The 16881-nt window shown below is 38.5% G+C and overlaps 1 protein-coding gene across 1 annotated transcript in view; it reads left to right on the top strand.

Annotated features, from left to right (window-relative positions):
* The window catches only part of KDM5A (lysine demethylase 5A), a 49847-nt gene that overhangs the window by 11635 nt on the left and 21331 nt on the right, over positions 1-16881 (top strand). Inside the window, exons 6-17 of the mRNA XM_061444786.1 lie at positions 481-586; positions 1128-1216; positions 4082-4240; positions 6604-6723; positions 7787-7945; positions 9451-9632; positions 11355-11517; positions 12353-12472; positions 13536-13730; positions 13847-14028; positions 14304-14428; positions 14697-14847. Coding sequence (XP_061300770.1) covers positions 481-586; positions 1128-1216; positions 4082-4240; positions 6604-6723; positions 7787-7945; positions 9451-9632; positions 11355-11517; positions 12353-12472; positions 13536-13730; positions 13847-14028; positions 14304-14428; positions 14697-14847 — 1751 coding nt within the window. The remainder of the gene's footprint in view (positions 1-480; positions 587-1127; positions 1217-4081; positions 4241-6603; positions 6724-7786; positions 7946-9450; positions 9633-11354; positions 11518-12352; positions 12473-13535; positions 13731-13846; positions 14029-14303; positions 14429-14696; positions 14848-16881) is intronic.

Genomic DNA, 16881 nt, shown 5'->3' on the forward strand with positions numbered 1-16881 from the left:
AGTATCCTAGCTTAAGGAGGTAGGTTGGAACTCATTAGTGTCATGTGTTCACACAAGCAGTTAAAGAAATCTTGTTGAAACTGTGTATGTGTTAATATCCAAGTGTTAATAACCAAGCACTTGACTGAATCATGGTGATTTCAGAAAATACTGCTGTGGCATTCTTATTTATTTTCTGCTAAATGTCAAACCTAGTTCTCTATTTGCTACATAGGTGACTTCCTGTAGTTTAATATGAATGGAAAATAGTTTGAAATGCTGAGATAAAAATGCTGTGTTTTATTCCATTTGCATTTGTTCATTTGCTTGAACAAATTTTCTGTTCGGCTTGCATGAGTAGCAAATCTTGTCTTCATGCCTCTGTTTCCTGTCTTTTGATGAGCAGATGTTGTGGGAGTGTGGAATATAAAGGAAATATGGAGACTCAGAGGGGAGAGATGTTGATGGTTTGTGCTGATGTGGTCTTGTTTTTACTTTTAGGCAGAGACAGGAGAAATGAGTAGAAATACTGAACTGAAAAAGCTGCAGATCTTTGGAGCTGGACCTAAGATGATGGGACTGTCATTGGGAGCAAAGGATAAAGAGGGTAATTAAGTTTTGGGCTCATTCCTTTGTAAAGTCATGAGGCTATTAAACCTTTCTGAATGTCTAGGGACAATGTTAAGAAGTAAGCAAAACATTATAATTAGAAAAAGAAATCTAAGTATTGTAGGGTTTCATTCATGAGATATTTACAGGGTGCTTCCTGTAACTTGGCATAGTTTCAGCTCTTTATGTATTGTATAGTAACAATAACAATTAAGCAGCTGTTGCATGAACTGAATGACTGGAAGGGAAAACAGGATTTGACAGTACTGAAGCTGATCCTGCCAACGAAGTGCACAAATTGAGTGTAATTCACTTTGTTTCATGATGCATTTGGGATGATCTGTGAGGATAAGCAAAATGTGTTTTCCTAATCCCTGTTGATTTTAGATTGGCCAGGTACAACAAGGCAGTATTGCTTTCTTTGGACTGTCAGGTAGTTTCTGATATGAAAGGCATGGTACCAGGCTGGGTGTGTGTGTTGGTTTTGCAAGTGTATCTTGATGTGATACTAATAAAATTTAACTTTATTTTGCTTTAAGATGAGGTGACGCGGAGGCGCAAAGGAACCAGATCAGAAGCATTTGGAATGCAGATGAGGCAACGCAAAGGAACTCTTTCTGTCAACTTTGTGAGTTTGATTCCTTTGTTGTGATTTCTGAAGAGAAATGAATGGATTTACTAAGATTTATTTCTAATTCTAATACATCCCACCCCCAGATAGATGAATCTGTTGACAGTAGAGCAGATCATACTGTTACAGGAAGAACCAATAGTATAATCTATGCTCTGGGTTTCTGTTTTAATCTTTTGGACAGGAAGGATGTTGCAACATGAAGGTGCTTGTTGATCATGGGTTTGAGGGCTTGCTTTGCCACACACTTCTTGCATGCCTTCGGTAGCTTACTTTCTATGAGCTCCCCTTTGTAGAGCAATTACAATACTGCTTCTCTTCCTTAAAAGATATTTTGAGGTGCTCCAGTACTTCAGGAATTTGGATTTCAGCAATTGCAGCTTTCATGTCTTCTCTGGTTTGTTTTTAAACTAGTCATCCATGCAAAAGAAACCCTTAAGGGGAAAGAATTAAATGTCTCTGATGGCTGACCATGGAAAAGTATAGTTGTCCTTAATGTATTTCATAACACATGACTTTCTATTTTCAAGTCATATGTATGCAACCATGAATGAAGATGCATGCCTTGAAAATTAGACTCTTCACTAATAATTCAGCTCTTTTTTTCTTAGCCTGAGAACACTTACAAGAGTTTATTTTAGATTTCAATCATAGAATAGAAAGCCAAGACAACCAAAAGTCTCTAGGAGTCATATTTTCATATGTGGAAATACTTCTTGAAGGGAAAACATAAGGGAGAACTTGTATGTTTAAAAAAAACAGATCATTGTGCTGTTGCAGCTAAGTTAGAGTGCGTGACAGGAATTTTAATTGTGCTACTACTCTGAGTATATGGAGTTCCTAGGCTGTGTGTTGGGACCGTTTTGTTAAGTATGCTTTAAAGTATTTTGTCTTGTCTCTGTTTCTTGTAGAAAACTGTTTATTGTTTTCAGTTACTCCTGTTCATAATAGAAAAGGAAAATCCTGTGGCAACAGAGCTGCTGATTTGGAACTATATTGCTGTAGCTGTAATTTTATGAAATTCTGTGACTTAGTACTCTTTGGTTCCACATATTTTTTTATACTTGGATGAGAGATCTTCAAGGAAAGCAGACTTTGAAGTACACATGTGATACGTTAACCCTATATAACTTCTAAAAAACACTGTGGTGCAGTTTTGTTTATACTTCTCCCACATTCATTTATTTTTTTGTGAAATGCTGACTGTGAAATAAAATATACCTTTTTCTTTTTATCCCCTCTCCACTTGATACATATAGTTATATATCATTATAGAATTGCTCTGTTTTGTGATGTGGTTGGGAGGCTTACTTGTGGTTATTGTGTGATCACTGATCTGCTTTTGTGACTATATTTTGATGCAGTCTTTGTAATTGACAAATCATCAGTTAGTCTAATGTAAAAATTGCATATGTTAATATGAATTTGAAGAGAGAATGTATTATCAGTGGTAAGTAACTAATGAGTATCATAGAATAGACTCCTCTTACAATTGCCATTTTTAATGCATTTTTAATTTTGGGGAGAGAACTGGAAAATGTACGTTAAGATACTCTTCCTCCATTCTATATACTTGCAACAAAAGCAACTAGGTTGGTGTTTTAGACATGATACGCCATGAGGATGAGTGTGTGATTTTTTAATATTTTTTAAAGGGAAAAGTGATAAAACTGCATTATTTCTTAAAATTATATCTTGGGATACTTGAGCAATGTCCTTCAGAAATATATTATTGCATAGCTAGGAAGTTGCATTCTTAACTAGGCTGGGAAACTAATGTGGTGTTTCACATCAAGTATTTAACACTACTGTGTTAACCTAATCAGATTAAAAGCATATGGTTTTATGACATCTTGACGAAAAAAACATAACCCCAAAGCAACTCCACTGCTTCTGGTGTTATTTTGAGCTACATGAAGCAAATAAGCATAGCCTGAGTTGCCCACTATTCCTTGATGGAATAGTAGCAGAATTTGGAGCAAGTGTTATTAATGAAGTTCATGTTGTAGTAAAAATTTATACAGAAGATAATTTTTTCAGCTGTGATACAGTAATACAAGGTTTATTCATTTAGACTGTTACAGATCTTCAGTACTATGTTTAATTAAAAGTCCTTTGAACAATACAGGAAGCAATAGCAAAGAAAATCTGAAACTTGTTGGTAGGGTTTTCTCTTTGGTCCTTGAGACTATTTCCCAGTCAGTGTTATTGAGAGATTATTGGACAGACACCTGCAAAAATTGTTTGCTATTGTATTGGGATTAATTTTTCCTTCTTATCCCTTGGAGTTTTTAGCCTTCATTTTAGAGAAAATAAGAAAGAATTTGGTACCATTATGTGGAGGTTTCCTTCCTTTCCCCTTGGATTTGTAGATTGAACTCTCTGGGTTTTTTTTCTCTGTTCTTTTCCATTGCAGAGGTGATCACTGTCCATCACTGGAAGTGATGACATGTATGTGTCTTAAAAATGTTTTGGAGATTATCCTCAGCCATGTGCTCTTTGTAAGGATGTAGTTTTCTATGACATGGGCCCAATGGGAGGGAGTTCTAAAAACTGCAACCTACTCTTTTTTGAATAACATAAATGACATGCTACTTTGAGTAATTAAAAAAACAATTATCCAATTGAACTGGATAGTTACTTTGCAGCACCCAAAGTCCCCCTGTCCCCATGTATTGCTGCTTTGTGAAATTGAAGCATAATTGTTAATTTTCAGTGATTCTCAAAAATGAGGAGACTCCATTGATGTTCATGTATCGAACTTCAGGATTACGTCTTTTGTTCCTTAGTGTAAGGAAGGCAGGACCTGGATGAGGAAAGTTTTTGTAACTTTTTGTTTTCTTTTCTGTTTTTTCTCCACAGGTTGATCTGTATGTTTGCTTATTCTGTGGCAGAGGCAATAATGAGGACAAACTGCTACTGTGTGATGGATGTGATGACAGCTATCACACTTTTTGCTTGATTCCTCCTCTACCTGATGTACCCAAGGGTGACTGGAGGTGTCCAAAGTGTGTTGCTGAGGTACAGTTCAAGAACTGTTCAAGCTTTGTGTGTATACTTGTGTTCCTGGAAAGATCAGAAGAGCAGTTCAGCTCAGTGCCATTCCATCTGGGTAGAAGCCATGGTTTTGTTTGGCATATTGTCAAGATGAGCTGTGCATCTCCAGATGTTCTTGGTTGGTGAGCCATAAGGAGAAAGAAAGTTTTCTTCTGGAGCTTGAATGTAACCTTTGTTTATTATACGGCTATGTGACAGCTAAAACTTTGGCCTTTGTGTGCTAAGAGGTGAAACTCAATTTGATAAGCCGGTAGTGGGAAATCAGGTTGAGAAGTAGGGTGGTGATAGATGTTTCAGCATAGCAATGAGGCATTTTGAAAACTCTGAAAGTATGCAATTTGATCATAACGGACATTTGATTATTGGCAAGTCATTGTGATGATGTTCAGAATAGTGGGTAGTAGAAAGTGAAGGAACTAATTTAAAAATTGTAGCTATTTTAGTTTTGGTTTAGACAAAAAAAGGAACTGAGGCTCCAAAAGTGGGAACTAGTTGAATTTAATTGTTAAAAAACGAGGAGCTACCAGCTTCCAAGAAATGAGTGATCAAAAGCTTGAAGGCATCAAACATCATTTGATTGCCTTAATTTTGCAAGCTCAGGAAATGGGTAGATGTATAATTCAAAGGAAAAAAAGCTTACTGTTTCTAAAGCTGTAATTTTGTGACTAAACTTTTTAGATGGTGTTTTTACAAAAGGAACAGTTGCACACACGTGTGTATGCCCATTTCCCCCCACATCCTCCACACTCTTCCCAGCTGTTGGTTTCTGCTGTTTTCTTTATGGTGGTGTATGAATAGCTGTGCAGCCACATAATGAGGTGCATCAGCTTGCTGCTTTCTAACTTCACCAAGAGAGGCTAGGGTGTCACATGAACTTGGGCAAATGCCGTTGTGAGAGAGGTGGAAATACATAGTTACAGCCAAGGGAAAAGATGCAACTAACCCTTTTCGGCTGCTGCTCAGAGAGTGGATTAAGCTGCTTTTTTATTGCTCCCTTAAGAGAGTACAATGAAGGAGTATTAGCAAACTACAGCAATCCAGTGTGGAGATAATTTAGAGGATATAGGAGTAAATATAGTGACTGCAGTGGTTTAAGAATGTGGACACTTGCAAGAAATTTCTCTACTACTATTGCTAATAAAACCAGGGCTGCATTGTTCCCAAGAAAAAACGCGCACATAGGAATAAAATCGGGAAAGTTAGTGCCAAATAAATTATTACTAGAAAATGATACAAGAAGTACTAGAAAAACTTTGGAAATGCATTGAAAGCAGAAGGAAGAAGGGAAACAACATAGTTAAATTATGTAATGGAGAGTAAACAACGGCAGAAAGATGTTTGAAATTCAGTAGCACTTTTTGCATCAGTTTTTGCTTTAAATGTTAATTGTACACAGATGCTAAATGCAATGTTAATGGCACGGTGCTGGAACAGAAGCTAGGAAGAATAGGGTAAGGGATCTTTATTCAGGTCAACATTGTTAGGCAGTGCTTACAGGTGTAGATTCCCTTTTGCAGCCACCATTGAAGAACTGCTTTGATAAACATAGGGCATAGTCTAGGGATACTTCCTCTTGAAGAAAGAGAAACTACTGATCTCCTGAATTCCTTTCCAGACCTTTCAGTTTGTTTATGACTGAACAGCTGGCTATCAGATAGTTCTATTTCATGTTTGTGTTCAAATATATTTTGTATATAAAAATTGTGTCAAATACAAAGAGTCTGAAAAGGATGCTGTAGAAATGGGTGGGGAGATGAGCTGTAATGTGGACTAACATTTTTTGTGCTCTTGGGGTAATGAGATTAGAACAGTGGAAGACTTGGAGGTTTTCTGTCAGATGGACCATGTCTGCTGTTAGCTGTGTTGCATTGTTTTAATTTCCTTGTTCCTCTTCTGTGTACTTCCGCAGCGCCAAATCCGTTAACGATTTGCTGCCTTGGTAAGACTGAAGTACATTCAGGGTTTCTTCCTGTGCAGTTACTCCACAGGTGCTTGAATCCAGTGTGTCTAAGAACTGTTTTATGGCTAAGCATCTTGTGTTCTGTCTTACTTTGTGGCTGGCAGCAGTAGGTGACAAAACTTAAGTTTTGGACAGGAAAGCAGGAGTGTGTAACACTGGGGTTTATCACTTTAGATTAGCTTCTGTATAATTAATCCTGTTCTGTTACCGTTGTGGTAGGACTTCCTTTGCTGAGAATAACACTCAAAACTGATAGCTTATTGTGTTTGGGAAGGACTCAGATGGACACTAGATTTTTTTTTGCTAAAAAATGTAACTGTATCATAATCTGCTGCAAGGAACAATGTTTTCATGTTCTCTCTCCCAGGAATGCAACAAACCCCGTGAAGCCTTTGGATTTGAACAAGCTGTCAGGGAATATACTCTCCAGAGCTTTGGTGAAATGGCTGATAACTTCAAGTCTGATTATTTCAACATGCCAGTCCATGTGAGTTTCAACTTTTTGCTGTGATTCCTTGTAGGGGAAAAAGAGTGTTCAGCTGATCCTGGATTTTTGCTTTTTTTTTTTAAAGAGGCACCATAAGTTTCAAACATGTAAACAAATCATTTAGCTTTCTGGCATCTGGTCTCATTTCAACTTCATTTCACCCTTTTCTTATGATGTATAGATAAGTTATTGCTTGTTAGGGTAAACCTTATTGGCCATGCTGTGTTCTTGCCCTTTTTGAATCATTGAACCAGTTATCTTGTTCTTGTTTGGCAAAGGGGTCTTTCTTCTGCCCTTCCTATGGCTTTTGTCTTGGTTTAGTTTGTTCAGAGGATAAATCATTGTTTTCCTCCCTGTTACAGTGTTTTCTTGTAGGCAGTTCAATAGGCTGAGTCTGTCTGATAATAATGGTTTGTTTTTTTTGTCCTGCATCTCAGCAGCATTTTTAAAACTACTGTTTCTGCTTTGGCACGCTTCCATGAATCCACTGCTGCATGCAGCACCAAGCTCCTCCTCTTAGGGTTCTTTGGTAATTTATGGGCATACTTCCTAAAGCTTCTACTTTTTGAAGGTTTGCAGTTCATGATACAACTTTGGGAAGCAGAGCAAAATGAGGAGCAAAGCGTATTTTACAAATACACTTTATAAACGCATATAAGGGAATTGTAATGAGCTATATGAAGATTATCCCGTTGAATACAGTTCTTTATCTGAATTTCCTTACTGTTAGAAGTTCTGGTCATTAACTTCTGAAATAGTTTGGAATTTTCATGCTTTCATTTGCTGCTTGGCTGCTGCTGGCTGTCTCCTTCTCCCCTTTTTAGCTGTACTTCTGGTAAACCCATCTTTTGGTCTTTTTATTCATGCCATCTCTTAATGTGTGGCATCCTATTGCTGTTACATTGCAGCCACTACTAAGGATTACAGACCAAACCCTATGACTTTGAAGAGGTGGAGGGTAGAGAGGGAGTGGCTGTGGGATTCATGAGGGATTTATTGCATGAATGACAACTTTTATGTTGGGTCTTATCTGTGCATGCCCTAACATCTTTTCTGCTTTTAGATGGTTCCCACCGAGCTTGTAGAAAAAGAATTCTGGCGATTGGTGAGCAGCATAGAAGAAGATGTCATTGTGGAATATGGGGCTGATATCTCATCCAAGGACTTTGGAAGTGGCTTCCCAGTGAAGGATGGCCGACGAAAGCTGATGCCAGAGGAGGAGGTGAGGAACAGGATATGTAAACTGACCCCATTCTTTGCTCTGCATAAGATTTCACAGTAAGAATTCAGGTCAGAAATCAGTGTGGATTTTTTTTTTCTCACGAAGAAGCTGCTTAAGACTTTTGCATGCACTTAACATTCCATTTGAGCACGGTATCTTAAGTTCTTTTCCAGATCTGGTTGCAGACAGCTAAGCTGCTTTTTGTGATTTAAATCACACCTGGTTTGTATCACTTAGTCTCAACAGGCAAAATGTGCAAGTTGTTACATTATGTCTGAGTGTGAGGGAGCTGATAAGATTCTTTTTTTTTCTTGTTCCAAACCCTTTTGTTACAGACTTAGCTACAGATACATAATGCTAACCTCCTTAGGAGGTTCATAATAGGTAAACCAGAAATACGGGATTTAGCTTGTTTCTCTGACCATGCATACTGTAAGAATGAAAAGATGTAAATACAGCATTCTATTATAGAAAATTTTATGAAGAACATTTGGTAAGTATATTATCAATCTTTCCCTCAGATCTTACTTTAGCATATCAATTTTCTGGCTGCTTATATGTTTAAATTCAGGCAAAATGAGAGTAAAGGTGTGATTTCATCATTACATGACCCAAAACCAATTTATACTGATCACTGGAAGAGTTAATCCTGCTCACTGTTGTCTTCCTACCCGAACCTTTGTTGGCTATGCAGGGGTTGTGTAGCTGCTCAGTGAGTCAGAACTGCTTGCTGATCTATTTGGATGAAAATATATTTTCTAGCCAGATCACTTAAGTAATCTGACTTGCTGCATTGTCTTTATAGTGTCAGAGCAAAGGAAATGGCAGGGAGGTGTGGCAGAGCTGAGGGTGTGACCGGTCTGCTTTCAGGAGGTAGACTAATGTTAAAAATAGTAGTGAGCTTTTAAGGCAGTCTGTTTGATTTCTAATTTTTTGTACAAATTGTATGTATTTGAAGGTGAAGGTGGGATTGCTTGACTCTAGTGATGCTGTCTTCCCAGAAATGAGCGTGTAGGAATCTCTCCTCTTGAGAAACTTTTTGAAGTAATATATAAAGATCATCAAGATAAACTGCAGTGCAGTAAAGCAGGTCTTAAAAAAGCTGGAATAATAACATAAGATTCACTGTGCTGTTTACAGTCTGAAGTTACTCGATTTTACTGTGGGATTTCAATCTTTTCTCATTCTCCTAGTAGTGCTGGTATTTTGTTCCGCCATAAAAGCATGGAACCTATAAACTTGAGGGAGGGGAACCAAAGCCTAAGTGTATAAGCCTTGATCCAAAGAATATATATGTTAAAATTCTAGGACTGGACTTAAATCTTGGTCTTGATAAATTGCTGATTAAGGTATCTCAGGAATTATTTCTTAGTTTTGATGCTTCATTACTGCAGAATGTTACCCACTCTCTACTGTCAAAATGCATAAGCTGATCTTTTCCTTTTGTGAGTTGGTGTCCTTTTGTACTTCCGATTTGTTTAGTATTTTGTCCTTTTTTTTGGCAGGATTATGCACTCTCTGGTTGGAACTTGAATAACATGCCAATTCTAGAACAATCAGTCCTTGCTCACATCAATGCAGATATCTCTGGCATGAAGGTACCTTGGCTGTATGTAGGGATGTGCTTCTCCTCATTTTGCTGGCATATTGAAGATCATTGGAGCTATTCCATCAACTACCTGCATTGGTATGGAGTCTCCTTTGTGTATTTACGTTATGCTGCCCTGTTTGCCCTTAGTAAATGTGTAGTTCTACTTGGAAGTGCCTATGCATGCTGGTGACATTTAACCAAAAATCTAAATGGGATGAGCAGTCCATATTCTCAGGTTAATTAAAAGTGAATACAGATACTATTCTAAGCACTTCAGTGTTTTTCATCAACTGATTAAATATTCTGTGTTGCCAAAAATCCAGTATCACTGCTTTACAGGCTCACGTCCTTTCTAAGGAACCTTTTGGTTTTGAACTGAGTTACAGTTCACTGGTTCATGATTTAAAGTTGGTGTGCCCCTATGTTGGAAATGGAGGCTGCTGCCTAATGGCTTACACAGGCATCGGAGCTGACAGTTCATCAGCAGATCTGTGCATACACAAAAATACTATTCAAGAGAAGAGAAATTTTAGAGTCTTTTAGAATGATCCTAGAAGTGTTCTGGTGTTCAGCTTTGGTGTTTGAAAAGAAGAGTTGTGACAGATTAACTTATTTCCATTACAGTCTTCCCAGTCATGAGGCTCAGTCACAGTGGATGGATTGGGGCGAAAGAAGGGGGAAGTTGTCAAAAGCACCCCTTTAGAATAGAAGGCTTGCTGTACATCTTGTAAGGATGAGTTGATGGCCTTATTCTGTGATTGCACACTTCTGGAGAAGCATGTTTGCTGTTAAAATCTAGTCTGCGCTTCAGGGGGGAATTAGTTTTGTTTTTAAGCTCAGTTATTGTTCTCAGCATGTTATCAACCAGATCAGTATATAAGGGGCTGGTGTCAGCTGGTGAATTCCCGCAGCCCAGATGAGTAGAAACCTACTACTAACTGTGTCCTACCAGCAGGTGTCACTGAAGCCTGTAGGAACCGCAGAAAATGCTGTCTTGTCTAACTTTGGGATGGTTGGCGACAAGATCATTCATATGGTTAAATAGTGCTGTGTAAGTGATTTCAGATATTTCAGCAGACTACTGCTTATACTTAATAAAATAAAATAAACCAGCACCTCAGCACTATAGAGACAAGATGGAATCTTAACCAAAATAAAGTGTAATGAGGGACTGAAATAATATGTAGTCAAGTAATTTTCTGTTTAGTTTTTATCTTGTTCATCTTTTTTTTCTGTCGTACTTAACTAACTCATATTATTAGGAATTTTTTATCCTAAGAGTCCAGTGAACCACTGGTTTTCAGTAACTGGTTATGTATATTAGAAGGATTGCTTATATTTTATTGTACTCTGATGTTTTATTTTTTTCCACTCCTGCTTAGCTGGTGTACTATTCCACTATTCTATGGTTTCAGGAATATGACTACTCGAGGCCTAATTGAGTGAGTGGAGGAGTATCATGATCTCTTTTTCTCTTAAACATTACCTGTGAATTAAACTTACTTTCTTTTTCCTAAAGGAAAATTATAGTCTATTTTATCCAATTAGAACATCATAAATGACAATTATCATCCACATACAGCTTGTAATGGCAAATCTGGTGCCAAGTATGTTGAGAACTGTGTTGCAGTTTGATTTTTCAGATAAGAATAATACATCCTGAAGAAGGCTGTTGTTGATTAAAGATATCTTTGTGTCTCTGTGCAAAATATATGGCTTGTGTGGACAGTGCGGCCAGGTTTGAGGTCTCTTCTGCGGTTGGGTGGCAGCATTACTTTTAAGTAACGTGTTTATTATTTATTTGTTGTTTTTTGTTAGGGGAGAACCAAAGACGTGGTATGGCGTGCCCTCTCATGCAGCAGAGCAGCTAGAAGATGTGATGAAGGAATTGGCTCCTGAGCTATTTGAATCCCAGCCTGACCTCCTGCATCAGCTGGTCACTATTATGAACCCCAATGTGCTGATGGAACATGGTGTACCAGTGAGTAGCACATGAGCATTTTTTACATAAGTACTTCTATGCGCTCTGTTTTTCATCCCGTTTCACATTAGTGTAACAGTGGTTTGGCATAACTGAGGAATTTCCATGGTGGACATTAACATGTTCAGCTCATTAGTTCTGTGGTGTTTTTTTTAAACTGTTTTCTAGTGTCTTCCCTAGACTTACCATGAAATTTAAGTTACCTTAAATCAGAAGTGACTGTCAGGCTTCTTATATAAAATACCGTACAGAACAAGTGTAAATTGTGTTACATTTATTTTTTTTAATTAAAAAGCCCCAGCCTGCCATAGCAGCAAGTTTGTAGAGCACTTTTCATCTTTTTATGTTAAAATACTTGGTTTATGTTCAGAAGAAATCTCAGCGTTACAAAATGCTTTTTTGACCAAACATAATTAACTGCAGACTTTAAGCAGCAGTCACTATCATTTCCTTTTGTCTCAGTATAAATTTCCTCCCTGGCAAATACCCCAAGAAAACAAACCATAAACTGGTTCCAGCTTTTGCACTGTTTCCAGAAGCTTTTGCACTTTGTGGTACAATGGATTAAATGATGATAGAGAGACATCCCTTTTGGGATTCATAAGGAGAATTTTTAACTGTTGGCATATATATTCAGCTTTTTTGAGTAAGACTATTGAGGATTGACTTTAAGAAGACAGAACCAATCCTCACCACTGCTGGGGTAGTTACATTCCATGTGATTTCTGTAGAAGTAGTGTTCAAATGTCTTGTAATTATGTGTTTTTAACTCTGTTGCAAGTTTCATACCTTTTTCCTATTTGTTTTTTTTCCCCTTTATTCTCACTTATATTAGGTATACAGGACCAATCAGTGTGCTGGCGAGTTTGTTGTGACCTTCCCTCGTGCCTATCACTCTGGATTTAACCAGGGATACAACTTCGCTGAAGCTGTGAACTTCTGCACTGCTGACTGGGTCTGTTCCGTTTGTATGTGTTTGCTATGTCTTGCTAGGTGGCCTTAACAAGGAAGAATTAATTACCTGAAGAGTAGTCTTTTAAGTCATATAATATGTTCTATATTAATAGTTCCTGGTACAACAGTTAACAACTGATGTTTCTGTTACACAAAATAATTTGATGAGCACATAATTTTAAGCAGTTTCAAACTGAAACTTTGGTATATGGTCTTCCTTTTTAAGTATTGGTCTAATGAAAAAGTGACATTTGCAATACCTTCAGCTAGTATTTGTGATGCCTAATGCCTCTTTCTGAATTTGATACATATTAACATACTGTCATGAACAGCTGTTGTCATTTGAACGTTGGAGTAGGCATACTTTTTGCTTCTTTGTGCCAGCTCATTGCACCTTTTAATCATGTGCTTATTCTAATATCCATGCTTACACCACAGCATGGCTTGTGTGGATTCTTTAGTAAGTGGTCAAAAGTGTGTTCTGTTACTCTCCAGGGTTTACAGTTGGAGATTATGATCTCATCTGTAGTTTATCTATGTCTACCTTCTTTTTTGTTACCTGCATGTAGGAACTTTTATCTTTAATCAGAGAATGGTATTCATTTGTCAGAAAAATTGTCTGCAAGATTAACAGTGTGTCAGTGTTCTTTTGCTTTAAAAGACACAAAATCAGTGATAACCGATTTTGGTTAATTCAAGTCATCTAGTTAAATGTCCGTGTCCAAGCACAGTAATAGCTGGAGGACAATGCATTCACCTTAAGGTAGAACATATGACTTCTTTTTGATGCCAGTTTCCTTCCATTGGAAGTAGAAAGGGCTTAGGACAACTCTTAAACTTGTGTTTGAAAGTTGGGCATGTTACGTTGTCAGATACCCCCACACTACAGATATCTCTTTGTCCTCATCTGTGACATGACTTAAGGTGGTTATAAGTGGGTCTGTCCCATAAGATAAACTCTCTTAGTCTCAGTCTTTCCCAGGATTTGTCGAAGGAAAGTGGAAGCCAAGAGATCATCTTGAAGCTGCTTTTCCCAGAATGACAGATGTAATTTTTTTCTGTAGCTTCCCATTGGACGTCAGTGTGTGAGTCATTACCGAAGGCTGGGACGTCACTGTGTTTTCTCCCATGAAGAGCTAATCTTCAAGATGGCTGCAGATCCAGAGTGCTTGGATGTTGGGCTGGCTGCCATGGTTTGTAAGGAGATGACTCTGATGATAGAGGAAGAGACACGATTAAGAGAGTCTGTTGTACAGATGGTGAGTAATGAAAGACAACTCTTATTCTGCTTGCAAAAGAACTTTTGCTTCCCCACCCACCCTCCGGCCTGGATTAGAGAATTTTAGCAAGTGCCCTATTTATTTTTTTTTTTAAGGGGGTGTTGATGTCTGAAGAAGAGGTGTTTGAACTGGTTCCAGATGATGAGCGTCAGTGCACAGCTTGCAGAACCACGTGCTTCTTGTCAGCTCTTACATGTTCCTGTAATCCTGAGCGTCTGGTGTGCTTATACCATCCATCTGATTTATGTCCATGTCCCATGCAGCAGAAGTGTCTAAGGTACACAGGATATTTTTTTTCTCCTCTGCTTTTCTACCATATCCAATAGTTTGCTGGAGATCAGTGACCAAATACAGCCTTTGGCCATACTTCTGTCTACTTTTTTAAGAAATATTTGTATCCTTTGCTGTTTCTTGGTTCCCAGGCAGCCGGTATTATACATGTTCTGCCTTTGTTGCCTTGTTGTAGCTGGAAAAACTCAATATAAGCACTATCCTTTTTTTTTTTGTATGGGCCATTAATACCCTTTCTGTATTTTCTTCCTGTATCTCCAGGTACCGGTACCCACTAGAAGACCTTCCTTCTCTACTGTATGGGGTGAAAGTTAGAGCACAGTCTTATGACACATGGGTCAGTAGAGTTACAGAGGCTCTGTCTGCCAATCTCAACCACAAGAAAGGTCAGACTTCTGTCATTTGTAGTAGGATGTCCTGAAACTCCTACATTTGTTTCGTGTTCTCATTTAATGAAACACTGTGTATTGTTTAGCGGGAAAAAGAAAATGAGTGTATTGTTTAGTGGAAAAAAGAAATCAGCTAATCTGAGTGTAATGCAACTTATCATTCTGCATTTAAGGTTGATCTAGCCTTTGCAACCTTGATTGAAGGCATTTGAAGCAGTCTGAAGTATTTTTTGTTTTACATGCAAATTATGTGCTGTTATTACAGATGTGATTGAGCTGAGAGTAATGTTGGAGGATGCTGAAGACAGGAAATATCCGGAGAATGATCTTTTCCGCAGGCTCAGAGATGCTGTGAAAGAAGCAGAGACCTGTGCTTCAGTAGCACAGCTGCTTCTGAGCAAAAAGCAAAAACACAGGTAGGACAGGCATTTTTTCAGCAGTTCCTGGCTTTCTTTTTTGCCGCTTGTTTGGCCCTGGAAATGTAAGAATCCTGAGACCTCACTGCCTTCTAACTTCTTTCAGCATTTCCTGTCCTTAGTGCTGTGACTCATTGAGAGGTAGGGGAGACAGGTACAGTGACACAAAGGGCCAAAAAATGGACTTGCTTGGAATGTGTTAAACCTACTGTTTTCAGCTGACTCAGGTACTGAAATGTGAAGTCTCTTGGGTGAAGCTGTGTGTCTGATCACTCATCAGGTATTTCTCTGAATGTGTGGGAGAACCGTAAGGAAAGACAACTAGAGGGAAAAACATAATGACAGTGAGTCTTGATATTGAATCACAGAATGTTTAGGGTTGGTAAGGACCCAAAAGATCATCTAGTTCCAGCCCCCCCTGCCGTGGGCAGGGACACCTCACACTAGACCAGGTTGCTCCAAGGGCTGTCCAACCTGGCCTTGAGCACTGCCAGGGACGGGGCAGCCACAGTTTCTCTGGGCAACCTGTGCCAGTGCCTCACAGTAAAGAACTTCTTCCTAATATCTAATCTAAATCTGCCCCCTGTCACTTTAAAGCCATTCCCCATTGTCCTGTCACTACTTGCTCTTGTGAGTCTTTGCATTTTAGGTAGCAGGGCTAAGAACATAGCTTAAAGGAATGGAAAGCAAATCTGTTAAAACACTGGATTGCAAAGCAAAATGTTTGAAAAGAATGAAGTACCAATTATGGTGGTTGAGGTCAGAACAGTTCTGTCTTCTGGTACATCATTTCTCAAAGATACTTAAAATTTTACCAGCCATTCTGAAGTTGCAGTATGTGTTGTAATGATGGTGGATTTACTGCAAGATGAAAAGGAAAGGTGTCTTGCCAGCATTGACTGAAACAGAAGGATCTTGGGAAGCAGTGTAGAGAGCAGAAACAGTCCATAGTTTGAGCCAGTCTTTTTCTTCTTGGGAAGGACCATGGGAAGCAGTGATATGTGGCTGAAAAATAGTGGCTTGCCTCAGTGACTTCTGCCAGTTTAGACTCACTTAGTTCTATTTCCAGCCTTGCCTGTGACTGCCTCAGTGACACTCAGCAATCTGCTGGATGTGTCCCCTTGCTCTGCTCTCATGAGCCTTCAGCAGTGTGTTCTTCCTTCTCTCCTGTGAATTCTGTGCACTGAATAAAAGTCCTGTAGAATCATTTGATCAGGTGATCGTAACTTTTGTGCCAGCAGTTGTGCGGTAAACTTACGGCTTGCATTTTCTCTTACTGTAAGATTTGGCTTTGCAGTTGGTTGGGGTTTTTTGCATGTGTAGCTTTTGTGTATAACTTAAGACTTTTCCAGGAAGGGAATAAAAAATAAATACTTTGTTAATTGCAATACACACATTTACTACCCAGAATGTAACATGTTACAGTTCCTTGAATATGAATGCTGAAATATTAGTTACACCACAGATGGAAGTATAACACCTGATGAAATTGAAAAGCTCTGTTATAAAATAGAGATGCATTTTTGCTGTATATGAAGGGGAAGGAAGGCTGTCCTTTGGCTTTTATTGCTTGTAGGGGCCCACTACCACAGAGGTAGCTTAGAACTGTGGTCTTGGTGAGGAAACCAGTGCTGCAGAGGTTGCATTGCCCTTTTCTTAGTGAATTTTAATTATTTTGGTAGCTCCCAGGTGTTCCTGGACTGTTACTGCTTCCTCCTCCTCCTGCTGTTGGAGTGTGTCAGCCTTCTCTCAAAAGACTTGCCTTCAGTTAATTATTTGCTGGATTTCCAGCACTGTCCCAAGAAACACAAGGGGTAGGAAGATTTGACAGCTTTCAGTGGTGTGTCCGATGTAAAGCTGAAAGAATTCCATGGGGAAAAAGAAAAGGACTCAGATGTGTATTTCAGGGCTGTTGTATGCTAAATAGCAGTATGTTACAAAATTGAGGTTTGAGACATTTTTGAAGCCTTTTTGATGAACAGTGTTAGGGAATTTAAATATAGAGGTCATGTTCAGCTGCTTCTTTTATGTTTA

This window comes from Pezoporus flaviventris, unplaced genomic scaffold (assembly GCF_033815535.1).
Source record: "Pezoporus flaviventris isolate CSIRO_AGI_PZ_B2104156 unplaced genomic scaffold, CSIRO_AGI_Pfla_v1 ptg000002l, whole genome shotgun sequence".
NCBI lineage: Eukaryota > Metazoa > Chordata > Aves > Psittaciformes > Psittacidae > Pezoporus > Pezoporus flaviventris.